The sequence below is a fragment of the Acanthochromis polyacanthus genome, chromosome 15, assembly GCF_021347895.1.
Source record: "Acanthochromis polyacanthus isolate Apoly-LR-REF ecotype Palm Island chromosome 15, KAUST_Apoly_ChrSc, whole genome shotgun sequence".
NCBI lineage: Eukaryota > Metazoa > Chordata > Actinopteri > Pomacentridae > Acanthochromis > Acanthochromis polyacanthus.
The window spans coordinates 22,739,531-22,761,875 of NC_067127.1; the positions used below are offsets into that span (position 1 = coordinate 22,739,531).

The window sequence follows — 22,345 nt, forward strand, 5'->3', positions numbered from 1 at the left end:
ACTGTGCCTGCTACCAGCTCTTAATGGGTGAAAAAAGGACGGGGAGTATTTATAGATTCTATTGAGCCTGTGTTTTGCATCACTAAAATAAAGCAGGGATTCAATAGCAGGCTATTATCACTCAAATCCAGCAACCTGCATTCTGTTTTTCTGAAATTAGTGTAAAGAGAAGAAATGAGTTGACTCTGTGAACTTGGGAGATGGAAGGAGAGGACAAACATGGGAAAATAATGAGAGAGGGGGGTTGTGGTGGAGGCTGGGGATCGGGCTGAACTGGGGTGTGTCAGGAGACAGATCCTCCTTCATAATTGATGAAAGTGAATGGCTGAAGGTTTCAGGAAGGCCCAGTGTTGAGCCGTGTCTGCTTGTCATGTAACATTAATGGACACATCCCTCGCAGCGGTACAGACGCTCGTCTGTTCAGGACTCCAGTTTCGGTTTACCCCAAGCTTTATTTACAGGGACACTCGACTGAACAATCATCGGCGTGTTTCAGCCGTATCTTGTGGTCTTTGTGCTGCCATGCCCTCTGAAATGCATTCACTGTAGACGGACTCACTGGAAAGTGAGGAGATAAGTCATTTTGTCTATAGCCTTAAATTGTCTAAACTGTATCAGCATTGTCAGTGAGTGAACCAGTTGTGGAGCTACTCATTAGTTTCTAAACACTGTTGTCAGCTTCAATGGCCATCACAGAAGCAATAGTATGAGATGGCTGTTGAGCAGTTAACGACATAAACAGTGCTTCTAGGCCTATAGTGACTGAACTTGTTCTCATGCCTCCTCATTAAATCTTTCCAAAAGTAATTTTGCAAGGCGATCAGAAAAGATAGAGAGATTACAGTCTTGGTAAATGATTAGAAACTGGGAATTGATTAAAGCCCAATAAAGCTGATGTCTGTGAGTGTGACATAAATTTGGCCATCTTTCCACATTCAGAAGTTTCCATGCGGACTGTCCTCAATGCCATTGTGGCAACTATCCCAAGAAAACAAATGGTGGTCAAAAAATGCTTGCTTTGAGGAGACCTTTATGAATATTGTTAGAAAGAGGTGAATTGAAGGAGCACTAGAAGGACTTTAGAGCTGGTTTGATTCGTACATGCTTTCTGTTGACGGTGCGCAAACACAGTGGGGAGGTTCTAACTTCTTCAGAAATCCTATGCTGAGTTCACCCACGGTGCTTGCCACAACTCAGGAATGATCACACTGACACAATGTTGCAGTCAAATCTGACATCCTGGGGAGAGTGTGAAGCCACAGTCAGATTTCAGAAACATCCACAAGAGCATAGTGTGTTTTTGTGTTGATATACAGGGAAGTGCGACCATCTGATATGTACTAATTGTGCAATATGAACAGAGGTACATGCACATCTGTAATGGTAAATGGTCATGATGTAGAAACCATGAGCTCACCTTTAGATGTAACTCCGCACAGTTGCCTCCTTTTGTTCCAGCTCGAGCACACCAGCTCAGTCATGGCCCAAATACTGTCTCTGCACAACACAATAGCAAGCTGTAATGTTGGATTAATTCAGCCAAACATTTGCAACCCAGAAAATTATTCTGAAAAATAATGATACCCAAGGCCTTGCCCTCCAAGTTTAAAGGATTAGTTCCTTATGTATATTACATATGAAGCCCAGGAAGGCTGACTGTTGTTGCACTGCAGTTTAAAGGTGGAAATGCCCAGCCATGGCCCTGACTGCTCATGCACTCATGATATACCTGCTGTCATATAAAAACACTATACGGATATGTTAACAAGGTCAAAATAACTTTATTTTTCTTGGATTTCTCTTGGAGAGTGTCGAAGTTTTTCAAAATGTCTATTTGTCAATGAGCTCGCTCTGACAGTCTCCAACTCCTACACTAGTATGATGCCCTCCTTGCCTTATTCTAAAGCAACGAGCCAAGCCTATTGAGAGCAGGAAACACCTGTTGCGGTTTGTTTGGTGAGAACTGCTGTTGTAGTGGGCCATCAACCAAGAGAAGCCGCAAGTGTGCCATTCCACACTTAGACACAAACTAAGACAAGCCATTAAACAATAAGATTTATGCCTTTAACAGTGTTTTCAAACAGTACGCGTGCTTGTTTTAGAAAATGCACATCTGGTTAACCTTTCACATCTGATGAGGTAGCGCAGAGCCACCTTCTTAAGCTCTCCTTTAGGAGGCATCTGGACAGATCTCCCAGTGACAGTCAGAACACTATGCAACGAATTAAAGAAAGCAACTAACTGAACTACTGAAATGCAGGATCAGCACACCTTTCATGGCATTACAGGTGGTGATGCATTCAGGTACTGAAAGAAGTAGGAAAGTGGTTTCAAATCTTTGTGCTTGACTTGATAAAAAGGGAGAAAAGTGAGTTGGAATGCTCTCCATTAGTATGTTCTACATATTTGTGGCGATATTATCCATAGTGCCTGTGCTCAAATTAATTTTGATTCATTTTGTTGCAACTGATGGCAAAGAGTACATGAACGATTGGACAATAACAGGATTTTTTTTGTGTAAAAAAAATGTCTGTCTGTCATCAGTTGATATCATAAAGGGATGATCTATACCCAGTTCATAAAGGTTGCACAGGAGCTATTCTGAGCATGGTTTGTTGACCAGTGCCCTGCTGCACAGAAGTGATGCATTTTCTGCTTGCACAACCAATAGCTGTGGTGTGTTTGGATGAAGTATGGGAGGGCAAAGCAAAGATATGGTGCTGCAGTTCATCCAGCTCTCTATTTTTGTAAAGATGCGTGGCAAGTGTTTGTTTTTTTTGTCAGCTTGTGGGCACAATGACACCGTATCACAACCTAAGTGTGATTAGGAGGAATTAATCAGGCTGTATAGGCTTTGACATGAGTCATGACAAATACGATGACTTCTTTTCATTCCTTTTAAAAGCAGTCTGCTTTCAGCAATCACATTCTGTGTCAGTTTTGTGAAGGAGGGAACAGTTCAATACATAATGCTTCGAAAAAAACTGCCATAAAAGCTTCTCCCAATGGGACTCCTAAGAACACACACTCACCGACCACTTTATTAGGTACTCCTGCTCAATTCATTGTATGTATGCATGTAGACATGGTCATGACAACTTGCTGAAATTCAAACCGAGCATCAGAATGGGGAAGAACGGGGATTTAAGTGACTTGAAACATGCATGGTTGTTGGTGCCAGATGGACTGGTCTGAGTATTTCAGAAACTGCTGATCTACTGGGATTTTCACTCACAACCATCTCTAAGGTTTACAGAGAGTGGTGCGAAAAAGAGAAAATATCCAGAGAGTGACAATTGTGTGGATGAAAATGCCTTGTTCCTGTGAGGGTGTCATGGGAGAATGGACAGACTGGTTGAAGATGATAGAAAGGCAACACTAAGTCAAATAACCACTCGTTACAACCAAGGAATGCAGAATGCCATCACTGAACACACAACACGTCCAACCTTCGAGAAGATGGGCTACAGCAGCAGAAGACCAGACCTAGTGCCACTTCTGTCAGCTAAGAACAGGAAACTGAGGCTGCAGTTCTAACAGGATCAACAAAATTGGACAATAGAAGATTAAAAAAACACTGCCTGGCTTGATGAGTCTTGATTTCAGCTGCGACATTCAGATGTAGGGTCAGAATTTGGTATACACAACATGAAACCATGGATCCATCCTGCCTTGTATCAATGGTGCAGGCTGCTGCTGGTAGTGTAATGGTGTGGGAGATATTTTTTGGCACACTTTTGGCCCCTTAGTATGAATTGAGGATTGTTTAAACACCACAGTCTACCTGAGTATTGTTGCTAACCATGTCTATCCCTTTATGACCACAGTGTACCATCTTCTGATGGTTACTTCCAGCAGGATAACACGCAATGTCACAAAGCTCAAATCATCTCAAACTGGTTTCTTGAACGTGAGCGTGAGTTCCCTGAACTCCAATGGCTTCCACAGTCACCAGATCTCAATCCAGTAGAGCAATTTTGGGATGTGGTGGAATGGGAGATTCACATCATGGATGTGCAGCCGACAAATCTGCAGCAACTATGTGATGCTCTCATGTCAATATGTACCAAAATCTCTGAGGAATGTTTCCAACACCTTGTTGAAAGCAAATCATGAAGAATTAAGGCAGTTCTGAAGACAAAAAGGGGTCCACCTTTAACTAGCAAGGTGTACCTAATAAAGAGGACAGTGAGTTCACAAGGTGTCCCTGGAATCTGGACACATAGGAAATCTCATAAACTATGTATATTTTTCCCTCCACAGATTAAATATGGCTTTGTCAAAAGATTGAATTCATCCGCGATGTTCCGATATGTCCACCCTTCATGATCACGGAGAAGTACCAATTTAGCTATTTCTTCTTTCAACAAAGCCATATTTAATCTGCGGTTTCCTGTGTGTCCAGACTTTAGGGACACCCTGTATATGGTACTTTAAATTAAGCCAGTGTCACAGGAGAAAGCAGACTTGACTACATGTTCCTGGCTCCCCAGAGAACCATTTTCCAATGTGGGAAACTGTTTAATGATACAGAAGAAGGAGGATGGCATTTGTCAGTCTATTAACTCTGTGCATCATGACGCATTGTGGCAGTTCTGTGCTGGATGACAGCCATTAGAAACTCAGCCAGCAATGGCAGAGCACTGCAGGATGGGAAGCATTGTTTAGTTTCAAGTCTTGAGATCTCTTTATATGCACACTGCATGGTAAGGCCTCAGAAATAACAGAAAATGACTGCTTCCTCTTTTATGAAACTCTGAGTCTCTGGCCCTGCTACCAAAATTACTCCGTGCAGTTTGATTATTAATGGCACACAATATAACTCACCCCTGACTTCACAGTGGCATATTCACTATCACAGTGCGTTACCAAAATACAAAATGAGGTTATCAAGAAAATACAGCTATGAACATCTGGTAAAAATGCCTCCACAAAGCCCAGCAGTGTACTGTCACCAAATAGAACCGTGAGTGGCTGATTCATACGCTGTGCTGTCACCACATTCAATACTGTAGTTGCAGAATCAAACCTGCACATGTTTGGGTTGATCACAGTCAGCAGTCACTGCATATGAATAATGAAATTCTGTTTTATTAGGTCCAAAATTTCAAGCTCTTAATTAGGAAACATCAGCGTGTCTGTCCAAATTTCACAGGCTGGATGTAAAAGTTCCCTGTAGTAATTAAACCCTGCTGACATTACTTGCTAGCTTATCATTATAAATGAACAGACTTATAGTGCTTGATTTCTGAAAACGTAACCAGAAAGAAAACAATACTGAAGGGTGCTAATGGTGGTATATTATTTGTTGTAGAACAATACAAACTTTAAAAATAGAAATACCTTGCTAACTTCTTCAATGTGCTAGTTTGACTCACCGGATGTAGGTTCTTTGTTGTAAGTCCGCCATTTCTGCAGTTTGTTTCATGCGTCTTTATACTCACAATCTGCAGGGTATCATTTCGTCACCCTCTTAAAATAATGGTCCAATTAATTTTTTAAGATTTTTCAGAAAATACAATAAACTGAATCACAACTTTCTGAACCTTGACTTAGGCCATTACAACACAGGGATACAATTGCACGATCTGTTCATCTGAGCATGTAGGTGATTTTACCAGAGGTGGGAAGCATCATGAGGAGATGATTTAGGCAAAAAAAAAAATAAAAATTGTCAGAAAATGACTCAGGCCATTTTTTTAGGAAGGTAATAATTTTCAAAATCAACAGCTTCTAAGCAGCTACCTACGTGCTCTAAATAAAAGGTTTTGCTAAAGATTTAGACCATTCAACAAGGGAGGCCTCCTTGGTTCTTGTGGTAGTTTAACGACATCGCTCACTTTCCTGCATGCAAATGTTCCACAAAACAATTCCCTCATATCATTAGGAACATCCACTGTATGCTGCGTAAGAGTACAGGGGGCTGGAGCCTATTCTAGCTGACAGTGGGTGAAAGACAGGGTGCCCAGTCCACACAAAAAGACAACTATTCATGCTCATGCTCACACCTACAGCTAATTTAGAACCAATTAACCTCCATCCATCCCTTATCTATACACCGCTTAATCCTCATTAGGGTCATAGGGTCCTGGAGTCTATCCCAGCTGACTTAGGGTGAAGGCAGGTGACACTCTGGACAGGCCACCAGTTAAGGCAAGGCTACACAGAGAGACAAACAACCAAGCGCTCTCACATTTACACCAATGGACAATTCAGAATTAGAATCACCAATTAATCTGAGCATGTTATTGGACTGTGGGAGGAAGCTGAAGTACCCAGAGAAAATCCACTTATGCACAGGGAGAACATGCAAACTCCATGCAGAGAGCTCCCAGGCCCAGACCAGGTTTTATCCAGGTGCTAAAGCACTTGGATAAAACCCATGCAGGCACAAAGAAAGCACACAAACTCCACACAGAAAGACTCCAGCTAACCGTAACGTTTAAACCCAGAACTTTCTTAAGGCAAGCCAGTGGTGCTCACCACTGCAAACCATGCTGCTCACATTGATTCCCCTATCATAATTTTGCAGATGTACCTTTGTTACATCCTGAGCTTTGCACCACGCAAGATGATTGTGACTGGTTCAAAGAAATGCAAACAAACCAGAGCATTTCCCCCCTGTACCAGAATGATTATGAGGTGCAGGTAACCCTTCTCCAACACTGATACAGTGTAGAGATCAGACTGGCTGTGCAAAATATTAATGTGGTAATCAATCTTTAAATCATGTTTAGTTCCACAGAGATAGAAATGTTGTGCCTTTCTTACAGAGCTCCATACAGCTCTGTCTTTGCTGGCATTGCTAACACATCTTTAAAACTGGGACAAACAGCTTAGTCTGCATTTCTAACCTTCAATATTCCATTCACCATAGGATGAATGGCTTCTTCTCCGATGGCATGAAATGTCTAACAAAGATCCTCGTTCATATAAATGCAAAATTGTGTCATGAAAAGTGACACACAAAGCTCATATTTTGCAAATGTGCTGTTTTAATTGAACAGAATGAGAGGAGTGCTGATGCAGAAGCATCCGATCACACTGTCTGGAGCAGGAAGCATATTGGTCATGCAAAACTAGCCCCTCTTCAACAAACCAATTAATTATTTATGGGCTTCAGTGGAGCAGAGAAAATACATTTATTGTTATCATTAGAAGAGTGTTGTGTCTGGGTCCATATGAGGAACAGTCAAGCTGAAGTTAAAGGATTAGTGAGAACTTCTAGCATAGCTGTGGGCAACAGCAGTTCCAACAGTTCAAATGGTGCCTGCATACTTCAGTCTTAAACGTCAGGTAGATGATGGACATGTAAATTATACTTGAACTGAATAGGAGAGCAATGCCTTTAATTGAAAATATTATTACATCTCTGTGTGCATTGCAAATAAAAATAAATAACTGTGGATTTGACATGCTCTTTACACACTATTGAGAAATGAGGATTGGGTTTGTTGTTTTAGCTGCCCTTGATTAAATGTCATCTAAATTTATTATGTTATTAAAGTTCATTTGTGGCCACATTACAGTTAGCTTATGATGTTTTCATTGCTTACCATCAGGAGCCAAACAATTGTAGAAACCTGAAACTGAGTCAAGAAAGAACAAGATATTCGCAAAGATTACTAGGATGTTGTGTTTATATAGAACATAAGAGTGCAACATCAGCTGCACAGTCAAATCATCAGGCTGGAAAGGAGTATTTCAATACTTTCTTTGATTGAAAGAAAGACCTAACTGCTGGATATGGTAAGAACACTTGTACTCCGCCAAGGAATGTAGCAGTTATGTGACAATCTGCTTTGGTTTGTCTGTCTGTCTGTCTGTTTCCCTGTCTGTGTGCAACATTACTTAAAACGGACTAACGGATTTGGATGACATTTTCAGGGAAGGTCAGAAATGACACAAGGACCAAGTGATTAGATTCAGGCAGTGATGCAGCTTGTAGTCTGGATCCACGGATTTGTTAAAGATTTCTGTGTCATTGCGAGATAGCGGTGTGACGTCACTGTAACTATGACAACCGTAGAACACTACATCAGCTGCCTGTTACATGATTGCGATCCTACTACAAATCCACCATTGTGGACTTACTGGGACTTATCCGTTTGAAATTATACAAGAACGATTCCTGATGTTAAGGCCATTTAATACAGATGTAACCACAAACATTCGTTATGTACAGATACCGGATTGCATGACCTAAATATGTAGCGGACGACGGAAATTGATGGGACTCGGAAACACCCTTACACTGTAATCAACTGCAGTCGATTTATAACAACAATGCAATCATGTGATCATCAGCAGGCAGCTGATGTAGTGTTCACCAGTAGCCATAGTTACAGTGATGCTGTGACGCTATCTTGCAATGATACAGATATCTTTCACAAATCCATGGATCTAGACAATAAGCCACACCACTGCCAAAATCTAATCACTTGGTCCTCGTGTTATTTGACCTTCCCTGAAAATTTCGTCCAAATCCATTAGTCCATTTTTGAGTAGTATTGCAGACAGACAGACAGACAGACAAACAGATGGACAACCATATGCCGATGTCCCATTCCCCACGTTCCTTGGTGGAGTAATGAACAGACCTGTGTACTTTTTATAACAAAATCAAGCATGTTAGATTTGAAATCACAAATACACACTGTACAAATGAAATATCTTTGTACATCGTAGCTGTCCACTGAGTAACCTACTTTGATAAATTAAACACACAATGCAACTTGCACTCATTGGTGGACATGTACTGCGGATGACAGCACCAGATGTTATGTGGGCAGGAGGAAGAGAGAGATAGTTGGTTTAGCCCGTTTTACCAGGAACAGCAGATTATCTGTGAATTTGAGTAGTTTCCGAATAAAGTTTCAAAAACTGCTCAGTATCAAATGGTCTTTGCAGAGAAGTGATCCTCAGCTCTCCATTGATGAGGCTCTTCACAAAATCAACCCACATCTCCTTCAACATCTCAACGTTCATAGAAAAATGGTATAAGGAGACCCAGCTGTCCTGCAAATTCTGGCATCAAGGGAAGATGCATTTGTGGGATGAAGATATAGCTGGCAAGCATTTGTAGGCTGTAGTAAGTGTTGTGCTGGAGAAGGAGAACAACTGGTGCTAAAGCTTTTAAAATTTTATAATGTTTCATATTATTAGATGAATGGGAATGCAAAGTAGGGCTCCATTGAGTCATGATAAAAAAAAATCCTGAGCATGAAATTGATCAATAAAAACATAACTGTTATTTAAAGTGACAGATTTTTTTTCTGTGAGCTTTGAAACAAGTCTATTCATCATCCAGTTGCAAAGATCCACCCATTAGTCCCACCATTAAGACCACATGCTTGATATTGTGTAGGTCCCTCCTTGTCCCATCAAAACAGCTCTGACATGGGACCTCCAGAAGTCTTGTGTCCATGGGCCGACACGTCAGAGCAAATGCATTTTAATAAATAAAAACAAAAATGAGGATAAGAGAATGTTCTCACCTTGGCACACGCTAAATAAATAAAGAAAGCCAACCCTGGAGGCACAAGGACAATGCTGCTGCACCACACTGATATTAAGAGCTTCTGAGTGCCTGGCCAGGACTAGGTGTCACCTGATGAGAACACCAAATCAGCTAATGCGATGTCAGGTTGGTTAGCCATCAGAGCACGCTGCCAGGACAGCGCCACTTTGGTGGAGGTGGTGGAGGACACAGGGCCCTCACTGGCCACGGCCTCCACCAGGGGAGGTAGATGGAGGGCGAAGAGTATGGAGCTCAAACCGAGACAGAATAGGTTGCCATTGAAAAAAATATGTTTGTCAACGAAAAAAATATATTTGTCATTGAAAAAAAAAAGAATTTGTCATTGGAAAAAAAATTGTCTTTGAGAATGAAATTACAATTTTCAAAGTTTTCTTCATGTCTGCACTTTCAGAGTCAAATTCTTTTTTTTTTTTTTTTTACACAACGATTTTTTAAATGATGCTTCAAAGTTTTGTTTTCAATGACACCTTTCTGTCCCTCTTGTGGCATGAAGGGGAGAAGTCTGAGGGGAGGGGCAAGGAACACCTCATTTTCATATCATTTGCATATCAATGACGGTCGTCCGCTGGTTGATTGACATGATGGCAAGTTCAGAAAACACAGTCCTGTCTCTTTACATTTTAATATGAAAAGAATTAATTTGTATATATTTTGAGGCTTCTAAGATTGTTATACATTCTTTATTTAATGTTTCAGAAACATCGATTTATTCACAGCTTTAGTGTGTGATGCAGTTGAACAGAGCCATCATATTCTCAGTTATATCAGTGGATCCACAAAAACTTAACTTTTCAGAGGCTGTTTTATAGGACTATATGTTTTTTAGGAATTTTATCTGAATATACTTAATAAAAAGGGATGGATGGGTTTACAATTTAATTATTAACATTGCTAAAATAGACTAGCCTATATTCTACATACATAGCTGCTGTTCTGTCCTCAAACATCCAGAGGTGTATAGTCTGATGGTGCACAAAAATCACTATAATGTAATTACCTGGACCTCACCTGTGCCACGCTGTGTACATCATCACTAATTAATGATGTAAATAGAAAATTTCATGTCAACTGCTTTACTCAGAACCTGATCACAGGTGAGCTCTTACTCTGCCTGTCAAGAAAAAAAAAAAAAGAAACCTTTTCAAACATAAGCAGTCTCTGATCAGGTTAAATGTTAGAGGAAAATTTAATCCTGGCTTCAACAATTGAGGGCTTATCATCTGGATCCATGGATTTGTTAAAGATTTCTGTATCATTGCGCGATAGTGGCATGACGTCACTGTAACTATGACTACAAGTGAACCCCGTGTCAGCTACCTGCTGATGATCACATGATTGCGATCCTATTAGACCGCTGCAGACCTAACATGACTTATCCGTTGTCAATGACAACGACTGAGCAGCCTTGGTAGAGAACTGTGCTCTCTGAGTGCTTTTATTACCGCCCGGCAAAACTGCGTTTTCCGGAAGGTATTGTTTTCAGCTGCATGGTCTTGCTTGCTTGCTTGCTTGTCTGTAACAATTTGGTTTCTGCACGATAACTCGATAAAATATTGATGTAGCCTCACCATATTTGGTACACAGGTGTACCATAATAAGACACAGGTCAAGTTCGCATTTGGTAACCGTGACCTCATGTTCAAGGTCACAGGGGTCATCTTTGTCGCCGGGCGGTCCAAGTTTGGTAAAACTTCTTGTTGTTATTATTATGTATTATGTATTGCATAAAATGGATATTCTCACAGATAGTTTTAGTGTAATATATCAGTTTATTGCATCGAAATTTGAAGCTATGTGTGAATGTCAACATCTCAGGACCTATTAGAGATAAAAGCCCGCAAATTTCAATTTTATTTATTTATTTATTTCTCATCATGCCATTGATTCAGAGTCTGCAGTATTGAATATCATAATATTATTGGAATCTTTAATATTTCAGCTCACCAACATTTAGATTTTGAATCAGTGACGTGATGGCAAATACTCTTACCTTTAATAGATCCGAAGATACTGTCTTCCAAACATAGCCTGAAAATTCAATGTGATTTAGATGAAGTAACTCCATATATTAAGTGAGACCATGTACGATTGGAGCAGTAAATAGAGCAGTGTGTGACAATAAGGAACTAACATTTTATATATTCATATTTCTTTTTTCAAAAGGTATATAGTCCTTATTTAATTGGTATCAGTAAGGATTTAAAATCAACCAAATTATTATTGCTATCTCCAGTATGCAAAAACTAATTGCCTTCTTTTTCTATACAAGTGAAAAATGTTAATTGTGCTTTGTTGGGTTAAACTGGCCTAGGAAAAAAATATACCATGTTGTAATCATTTCAGTATATAGTACAAATACATCACATTAAGGTCTGCATGGTGTCTTGGTGGTTAGCACTATCACCTTTGCACCTAGAAGATCCCTGGTTTGTGTCCCCGCCTCCCCGGGATCTTTTTGCATGGAGTTTGCATGTTCTCCCTGTGCATGTGTTTTCTCCGGGTTCTCCGGCTTCCTCCCACAGTCCAATAACAAGCTGAGGTTAATTGGTAACTCTAAATTGTCCATAGGTGTGAATGTGATGTGATTGTTTGTATATGTAACCCTGTGATAGATTGATGACCTGTCCAGGATGTACCCTGCCTTCACTCTAAGTCAGCTGAGATAGACTCCAGCCCCCGCGACCCTAATGAGGATTAAGCGGTGTATAGACAATAGGTGAATGGACATCACATTAAACATTTTCCCTGTATGCCAAAAGCAAATAGCTGCAAAAGTATAAAATATGTCAGCAAAAGTAATGCAGACTTCAGAGGAAAACACATTCTAAAAAATAATAAAACTGTTAGGAACCTCTTAGCCAAACATTTCAGAGTGAAAGGACTCTCAATAATCTCAAAATGACTTTATAATACATTCATATACCCAAACTGGTTCATGTGGAGTTTAACCACAAATACTTTAGAACATTTCAAGGTTCCTTTGACCAGCTGAAGTTATATGATTATAAAGCATCACAAACCAAAATGTGCACCCAAAGTATTTCCTTACATATTTTCTTTGCTTTCATGGTGAGAAAGAAACAACTGTGCCACAACATAAGATGAGGGGAAGTTCCATAAATCGTCATTGTTACATACCAGCTGCTTCAATCAGTGACAATATATGTGAATGTAAAACATGAGGAGTCAGACTGCTGCTCTGGAAACATCAGGACACAGAGCTTTTATTACACTTGCCTAAGACTCTCGGATGCGTGTGTTCATTACCTTTGGGCAGCCTAATCAACTAAATAACTTTGATTTGCAAATGTTTACTCCTCCACAGGAGCAAAGAGCTATAACACCAGCGATGTCAAGAGAGGATCCCATTGTTTCTGATTAGGAATTCATTATTTTCTGCCCGCCTGCCTCTGCCCAGTGCATGGGCTGATTAGCAAGCCGGAGAAGGATAGGTAATGACGATAACACTAAACTCAATAGCTGTTTTATAGGCAGCGGTGCTTTATGATGCTGGCTCTAATTGCTGGTGTGATTAGTGAGGTGTCTGTGCCCTCTTTGGTTGCTCAGGCCGTCCTGTGAACCGAGCTCTTGCAGACCGGAGCACAGGGGAAGCGTGGGTGTGCGGCAGATCGTTGCAGGAGGAAGACACGGGGGCATAATCGACTTCTTATTTTTTCTGCTCCTGTCAGCCCTTTCCTGTGTGCTGCAATAAAGACAAATTAACTTAGAGGCAATCAAAGGATTTTTTTTCCTGATCTCTTGGTAATAAAGCAATCTATTTCTAACTGTCAGTGAAAAGAAGCGAGCCCACATAAAAGAAGTAGATTGAAAGTGGATTTGAAAACTTTAAATTTAAAGGAACAAAATAACCATCACATTGCTTTTTCCCTGTAAGTGTGCCTTCTGTGACAGAAGTGTTCCTCATGCTCTATTCTAGAAAGGTGCATCTCCTCAAACTGAAAATACTTTACCCTGAATACAGTCCTTTCACCATAAGATCCACGAAAATACAACACAGTGAAACTGAGGCTTTTCAGAGCTTTATGTGCGTCTGCTATTCAGCCTGACCTCAAGCTCTTGATACATGGTCATCACTTCTGTGGCCGAGCAGACAGCCAGCACTGAAAGTGAGACGACAGCACTCTAAGTGAAGTTTTTGTTCTGATACATTTTCTCCACTGGAGAGCTTGTGCAAGTGAATTTGCATGGATTTCAGGTTGTGTTTGCATACTTATCCGTGTGACCTTTATCTCGGTTCTTTTTGCAGACTTCTATTTTCTTTGTCTTGTTGAGCTTCTAAACATATCTCTCTGTCGAAGACATTACACTGTTATATACCATCATTTCTCACATCTTTACCTGTGGCTTAAGCTCTTAATTGTATGTGCCTAACAGTTAACCCTGTCAAGCCAAAATTCTCCATTGAAATCTGTAGATGTGTGGTATAACAACCTGCCACAAGATCCATGTAAAGATAAAAATCAAAGTTGAACAGCAAACTGTGGCTGGTATTTTCCCCTGGGTTTAACAACGAAACCTGCATTAACAGATTTTGGTTAGCTTCAGCCAAGCTTTGAAAAACTTGTTGAAAAGCTGTTATAGTTTGAAAGACTTATTTACACATTGGGTGAACATAAAGCAATTCAAGTCTTCATTTGTCAAACATCAATTCTCTACCAACTTTGGTGCATGTAGTGGCAGAAATATAATAATGACCTGTGCTGTGTACACTTACTTTTTCAGAAGCTGTTGCTTAAAGTGGGTTTTAACAGGAAGCCAGAAGACAAAATCACAGCAGTGAATGTGCAGGCAGTTAAACTGAATACTGCAGTTTAACTATATACTGCTAAAATACTGTATAGAACAGAGTGGAATTACACACTTCAGTAATAATCCTTTAGCCTAGTTCAACATAAAAGGTTCTTTCCAACTAGTTCTAGTGACTAAAAGGCATAAGAGTGAGTAACAGCACTTGAGCTTGCCAGTCGAGAAATCCATGTCACGGTTAAATTTTTAAAAAATGTGTTCAAATTTATTCTCATCAGCATTGCTAACTACTAACAGTTGAAACGCTTTGGCAAAACTCTGCTTGAGACAAAACTCTCTCTGTCGGCGTTGACTGTATATGAAGATAGACAAACCCTTTTTGATGTCACCCATAGGTATCCTAAAGCCCACTGTGGTAAATGGAGGAGTTGTATAAGTATTCATCCAGCCTATGGTTGTAATGAACAAAAAAAAAATTAGGTATAGAAACAGGAACAACTTTTTGTACCAGGCTTTAAACATGTTAATTTCTGCTATAAAGTTGGACATTTAAACATGGGGGTCTGTGGGAATTGACTTGCTTTTGAAGCCAGCCTCAAGTGGTCATTTGAGGAACTGCAGTTTCTGGTACTTGTACTTCATTTTTTTATCCCTGCAGGTTGTCACCTTGTTGCAACCAACAAGAATAGAGAACTATCTCAGGTAACACAAGCAGTTTATTGGTCAAAGGCCAAACCTACAATGTCTGTTCATCAAAATGAGAATTCAATTACAACTTCCAAAGTGCACTGCAGTAAAGAACATCCAATCATCAACATTTAACATTTTAAAACAGTTGGCATTGCCACAGCACATTGTGTCTGAATAGCAAAAAGTGATACAATTCCTACAGCCTTTTTTGCATAGCAGCCTTGCTGAGGCTCTTGGTCTTTTTTATTATAGAACTTTTGTTAAAATTAATGAGGAGAAAGAACAATTTAGTGAGAATTTTAAGCCCATGTGCAGGTTACAGTGGCTGGGTGGTTAGCACTTTCGCCTTGCACCTGGAATACCCCCGGTTCACATACCTGCCTTTTTGGGATCTTTGTGACCCTAATTTTTGCCCAATGTTGCCCAGAAATGCTGCCTACTTCAGCTTTAATCTGATGCGCTTTGCTCAACAGGAACTGCAGTCATGATTACATCTTCTTAATTGGGAATGCAAAAGCTCTCAAGCTTACAACTTGCAATAGTGATTATGTAGTTTATGCACTTGCATTGAAATAACACCATAAAATAAATGAATGTTGCAATATTGTAGTATTGTGTTTCATTTACAGCTTTGTTCCTCATCCCAACGTGTTTTGGTTATTTTTCAGTGGTGAAACTGTTCATTTGGGCTGATATTGAGCTTCCTCCATGTTTCTGTCCTTCAAATACTTGTTGGCAAGACAGATTTGAACAGCTATCCAGGTTCGCCGTCTGTCTCTTTGTCACTCGGCCTGCCTCTCTCTCTTTGATGTGTCAGTTGAGTCGGGCAGGCAGCCATGTCTATCAGCTCCATCCACCAAACAGGGCGGCAGAGGGAGGATGACGGGCAGCAGAGAAGGGGCAGATGTTTTGCAGGAACTGATATGTGTTCGCATCCACGAGGGATGTCATTACGTGGCGGACAGAGAAACATGTAGCTGATTAGCGCCTTATTAAGTCAAGGACACTGGCTCACAGTAACACACACCGCTGCCATTCTGGCTTGTGGTGCTGATGACTTGCCAGTCATTGACAACATGAGTGTCTCGGACAGATAACCTCTCTTTCTAATTAACTGCCCCTCTGCTCTCCGACTAAGCTCCTTTTGATACACCAAAAAGCTTTAGAATAAAAGCTGCTTTTGCCTTTTTAAGCACAGTTTTCCTGCAAATGCCTAAAGGGAAGAAGTCAGAGGTACATAAGGTTTGTGGATTTATATCTCACAGAGCCCACACTGGGTTGTGGTAAGTAAATAAAGCAGCTTCTCCCTGAGGGCATGTGAGGATTGCAGGAATTGAGGAAAGTGAACAGTGCAGCGGACAGAGGGCTTTAGCCTGATCCAAGACAATGGCTAAATTGGTAATGTTGACAATCTCATCTGCACCCTGTGTTTTCTCCCTCAGTTGGATCTCTTGAATTGTCCTCTGTTTCCTCTGAGGGATAAGCCATGTGTTGGTCGAAATATGGATTTACTCCAAATCACATCGACCTTGTCCAGCACTTTCCTTTCCTCCCTGTGTTCTTTCATTCCTCCTCCACTGCTTCCTCCACCTTTTTCGATCACTTTTTATGTTTGATACAGTACAACTGGCGACATGCACGTCTGCATTTCGTGTTTTTTGAGTGGTCAGAGCAATAAATGGACTCAGGGTTATGAGAGCAGTGAAAAATACAGGCAGTGGTGGACCACTTAATGGGCGTCAGGACGATTTCACTCAACTGCTGTTTCACCAACAATGCACTGTTCTTTGTGAAAGAGACATGATGATTTCTGGACGGTGCTGATTAAATGTTTTTGTGTGCAAGCGAAAACGAAAGCCAGAACAAGAACAATCATCTCATTTCAGGAAGCATGGGAAAAAGAAGAGTTTGGTCTTATTATTGCATCAAGGAGGTGGTGGCTTGGCGGACGTTCGCTCGCTGTCTGTCTGTCTGTCTGTCTGTCTGTCTGTCTGTCTGTCTGTCAGCAATATTACTCAAAAACCGACTAAGAGATTGGGATGAAATTTTCAGGGAAGGCCAGAAATAACACAAGGACCAAGTGATTACATTCTGGCAGTGATGCGGCTTATAGTCTGGATCCAGTGATTTGTTAAAGATGTCTGTATCACTGCAGGATAGCAGCACAGCGTCACTGTAACTATGACAACAAGTGAACACTATGTCTGCTGCCTGCTGACGATCACAATTGCGATCGTACTACAAATCACAGACTTATCGGGACTTATCTGTCGGAAATGATACAAAGAACAACTGATTAAATTGTGTTTCCGAGTCCCATCGATTCCCACCACCACTACATATGTAGGTAATGCGATTCAGTATCCGTATAAAACATACACATCCATAACACATGGCTGTGCTCAGCACAAGTATCATTTTGTTTGTGGGTGCATCTACATTAAACCACCACATTCTATTTTGCAGTGATTTCTGATCGTCAATAACTAATAAACAAAAACTGCATTTCTAGAAAAAAACTGCTGCATTTCTGACAATGCCATGTTGGGGAATGAACAGTCATGGTGGACTACTGTACTCTCTGAGTGCTTCTCTTGTTTTTTGTTGTTGTTTTGGACAGTAATCCTAGAAGTTATTGCAACATCAAATCTGTCAGTGAGAGGAACATAAGCAGTCAGACGATAATGCAGACTTTACCCCTTGAATCTGACTGATGCACGCAATTTACATCAAAGCCGGTATTCTTTGTATTCAGAGTCACCTCGAGCATCATTCACAAACACAAAGAATGTATGATTTTGGCTTTTTGCCGATGCCTGTCTCAATAAACATCATTTAAAAAAACAAGCAAAACAACAACACTTGGACCTCACCCGGTAACGTTTTCTTTAGAACTGAAAGTAATGTCGTGCTGATAATATTCAGCAGTGGAAAGCAGCCTATTTACACTTCAAGAGGCTAGTTTGTCTAAGTTTCCTTTGGAAGGTAGTAGATGAAGTTGATATGAAATAAAAGCTTTAGCATGTGATTGGATGCAGAAAATACTTGCATAACGATACCGCCTATAAGCCACAGGACAAAAGTATGGACCCCAGGCACTTTTCAGTTTCAGTTTTCTTTTTTTATCTGAAGGACTTAAAATTAATTTTCAAACTAATTGTTATTCCACTTTAATTTTTGTTTTTATTTTATAAATGAAACTGTAAAATTAAAGTTTCATATTGGAAAATACACTTCTAAAATCTGTCAAAATTGGAAACAATTAACAGAAAATTAAATTCTTCTATGATTTTTTTTTCATCAGTTTATTTGTTTACTTTTACATGTTTTTCTTAACATGCTTTTATTTTAGTTCTTTAAGTTTTACAGTATGGATTGTTTCATAAATAGTTGACCAACAGTGATAGAAATACATATTATGTCAGTCTACCTAGATTTACTGCTATTTGTCTGGTATTCACTGGTTGAAAAAGACGTCTGAAATGCTTGTAAAGTGTATTCCTGTTATTTCAGAGATGCCTTTTAATAAAGGTTTGTTGCACTTGAATTACACATTACTAGTGAACATAATTGCATAAAAGTTGTAAAATGAGATCCAAATAATGACAGTAAAGTATGCCTCTTATGCTTTTTATGGATGTTTACTGTTTTTTGAGGGATAATGCAAGAAAAAATGAGCAAAACGTAGTAGCAGTGAAAACCTAAATATAATATATTTTGTTTGTTGTGTTATTACACAAAGTGGTGTAAAGATATACCATCCCTCTGTAGTAAACACGTAGCCTAGCCAACCCACGGCAACGAATTTAATTCTCTGCCAGGGTGGGTCTAGTTACCCTCCATAAGGCTCGAGGCTGGATTCTCCTAAAACTGGCCGGACCAATCACCATGAAGTGTAGAGTCAGAAGGCGGGCGTAACTAAGTGACGACAGAGGCGCGACGATTCTGACAGAAACAACCGGCGCACAATAAACAGTTATCTTTCGACTTGGCTTTGGCCACAGCCCTTAAAGATTTGAAGCTAAAATTCAACTTGAAAGATAAACAAAGGACGGCACTGAAGTGTTTCATTGAGAAGAAAGACATATTTGGACTTATGCCGACGGGATATGGCAAATCCTTAATATAAATGGTAATGGTTAATGGACTTGCTCTTATATAGCGCTTTTCTACTCATCAGAGTACTCAAAGCGCTTTTACAACAATTGCTCCCATTCACCCAGACACACACACATTCACACACTAATGTGCAGGTTGCTAATCAACCTGCAACATCAGTCAGTATACATTCACACACCAGTGGAACAGTCACTGGTAGGCAATTCGGGGTTCAGAATCTTGCCCAAGGAAACTTCGGCATGCAGCACATGACTAGGCGAGAGCGGGAATCGAACCACCAACCATTTGATCATTGGACGACCCGCTCTACCACCTGAGCCACAGCCGCCCCGATATAATATACCAGTTGGCTCCGCTGGTTGGGAAGCTAATGGGACTTAGCCACAATCCGCTGGCGCTCTAGGAACTTCGTCAGCCTATTCGTTGCGCTGATTGGTTGTATACTTACTCAACTGCTGCAGAGTGATTTGAAAGACAACCTTTTAGCCCGCCTCCCTCCCTGTCGAGCAGCCCTAGACCCTTGTGCCTTCAGAACATGGGTCTAGCGCAGCTAGGCTAGTTAACACATGCAATTTTCTGGAACTTTTCCAATGTGCTCTTGCTCACTTTTACTTCCAAATGAAGTGGTTTCCATGATCTAGAAAAACTGTTGGCCTGTTTCTTTCCTGACTGTGCTCAGCAGTGTCGCTGTATTCCCAGACCTCAGCTACTTTGCACAATGTTAGCATATCTGATGGAAAAGTATATGTTGCACAAACTGAAATCATGCTTCAAGTTGAATCCAAATTTGTCTCGAAAGGGAAAGGTGTGACATGAACAGAGCCTCACGCTTTGTGCACTCAAACCTCCCTGCCGCGTGGCTAACCTGTCATTTGCATTCTAAATAACAAGCCGGTATAAATGGAGACGGGCCTTGTAGTGTTTGCCTCCTGGCTGCATACTGGTTTCCCTCAGTTATCTGTGAGGTCGGCTGGCAGTGGGAGCTGACATGCTCTTGTGTCAGGTCCAGCTTAGCACTTGAGGGCAGGATGTGTCAGAATCACAGCTCTCTCTCTCTCCAGGCTGTCTCGCTCCCAAGGTGAGTCAGGCCTCGTCACCACTCCTATAGAGACATAACCCATCACATGGCGCTGGTAGACGGCCAGCAGTTAATAGCCCTGTCGTGATTTGTCAGGGAAAATACTCATCTGCTGAAGAGAGCGATCACTTAGAGCAAGGTTAGAGTGTTTATGGGTTGGAAGGGCGGTAGATGCTCAAATGTAAATCTGCGCAGACATGGCATGTCTGAGCCTTGGCAAAAACCGGGTGAACAAAATCTTCGAATGATATTGACAGCTTGCAGTGCAGATAGGAGTCCAAATAAGCACAGTTAAGGCTGCAAGTGCTAGACGTGAACATCCTCCAGAATAACGACGCTTAAAGTTGGGAATCTGTGAATCTGTGTCACAGGGACAAATTCCTGCACATTTCTGCTCAAGTCAGTGACTTTCTGTTTGCTTGTCCTCTCTCTAGAAAGAGTTCCTGGCAGCTACAACTGAAAAGGACATCTTTGCCCATCTGGGTCTCGAGTACATCGAGCCTTGGCAGAGAAATGCGTAGGCCTCCTCCCTGACTGGATGATACCCTGTGCGTACATCAGTGTTTATCCCATCTGCTTGTCGATCTGTGGCTCTTCTGTGATTCACTTTCAAGCAGCTTTTGATTTCCATCGACTTTTGTGTTGTTGTTGTTGCCAATATTGTTGTTGTTGTTGTCTGGATTACATGCTGATGTATGATTCATAATTCTGCTTATTCACTATTGCCTGCTCGCGAAAAAAAAAATTTCTCTTTTGCCATTCACGGCTTGCCTATCTCTAAGTGGTGTAATCACAGGCAGGACAAAAAGACAAATCAGTCAGAGTATGAATCACCAAGGTGCCTGTGAGGTGTGGCTGACAGGGAGTCTCAAAGAAGCACAGCGGTAAGGGGGTGACCACTGAGAGAGAGGCAGAAGACAGGAAGCGATGAGAAAAGTGAGGGGGAAGGGGGGCTTTTTTGTTGAGCAAAATGTTGTAATCACCCTCCTCCTGGCAGGAAAGTGCTCAGCGTGAAGCTGAGCCAGGTCTCTGGGGAATTGGGAGGCGGGTAATGAGCTTCAGATAGAGGAGCGTTCCGTGTCGCCATTTAGCCTCCATTTAAGTCCGTGTCCACTGGAGATCATTTAGCTGGCATTCCTCAATCCAGAGACCCATAGTCTCCGCTCTTTGTTCCACAATCAATCCCCTTTCCCAGATGCTCAGCTCAAATTAGAGGCAATCAGCTGCGCCGGGAATCACAAAGAATTCAGAATGGAAGGTAAATGAGTCCACAAACCACACGGATGGATCTTGGCATTCAAAGCAGCTCCGGCTCCGGTGCATTCACTACCTTATCGCTTTGCCTTTGCTTATGTTTTATGTATGACAGTGGTTTATCAAAATCTGTGTCCTTATTTTTCAGGACAATCATCCACTAATGAAGGCGCTTTATTGATCCCTGTGGACAATTTGTGTGAGCCTGATTTGCTCCTCTAGTGATGACACAGCCTGGCCTGCTGTCCACAACACAGCCCACTTCCCATGACACTCGGCCCCCCGCTTTATCCCATGTTGCCTCAATGAGAGCAGAGACAGATGAGGGCACCGCATTCTAGTGAATCACCCTATTTAAAGATCTTTAAGTAGAACAGTCCAGCACTTTGAGGACTCGACCTGGGCCTCCTTCTCTCCCACCTCCTTCTTCGCTCTCTCTCTTGCTCTCTGTATTTTTTTCCTGTCCTGCTGTGCTGCTCTTTCAACCTCACTGACATAAAACAAACTTTAAAGCTTGTGGTGAGCAATAACCAAACGGAGCAAACTCCAGCACCCTGCTTTCCTGGGCTCTCTAACGTTTTCACTTTAAAACGGGAGGGTTTTTTTTCCATCTTCATTTCATTCCACCAAATCTAAGAGATTTCTCCAGAATAAAATAAAATCTTTCTGACGTCGATACATTTACATTTGTCCTGCTCTGTTTTTGCTAATTGTTTTTCAAGTGCAAATGGGATCTCTTTCTACTTTCACATTAAATATTCACAAGTGTACAGGGATTAAAGGGCTGGAGCAGTCAATTTAAAAATTCACACATTGCTGTTTTGGTCTTAGAGAGCCTTAAACTGTTTGCAAAGCTGAAAAGTGAAGATTTAAGTACAGCACAGTAGTCCTATCTG

At 41.0% G+C, this 22,345-nt stretch overlaps 1 protein-coding gene across 1 annotated transcript in view; it reads left to right on the plus strand.

Moving 5' to 3' along the window:
- dntt (deoxynucleotidyltransferase, terminal) overlaps positions 1 to 22,127 on the plus strand; it is a 123,779-nt gene extending 101,652 nt beyond the window's left edge. The window contains exon 11 of the mRNA XM_022217234.2: positions 20,630 to 22,127. Within this exon, the coding sequence (XP_022072926.2) occupies positions 20,630 to 20,716 (87 nt within the window). The 3' untranslated portion in view covers positions 20,717 to 22,127. The remainder of the gene's footprint in view (positions 1 to 20,629) is intronic.
- Positions 22,128 to 22,345: the final 218 nt, after the last annotated feature.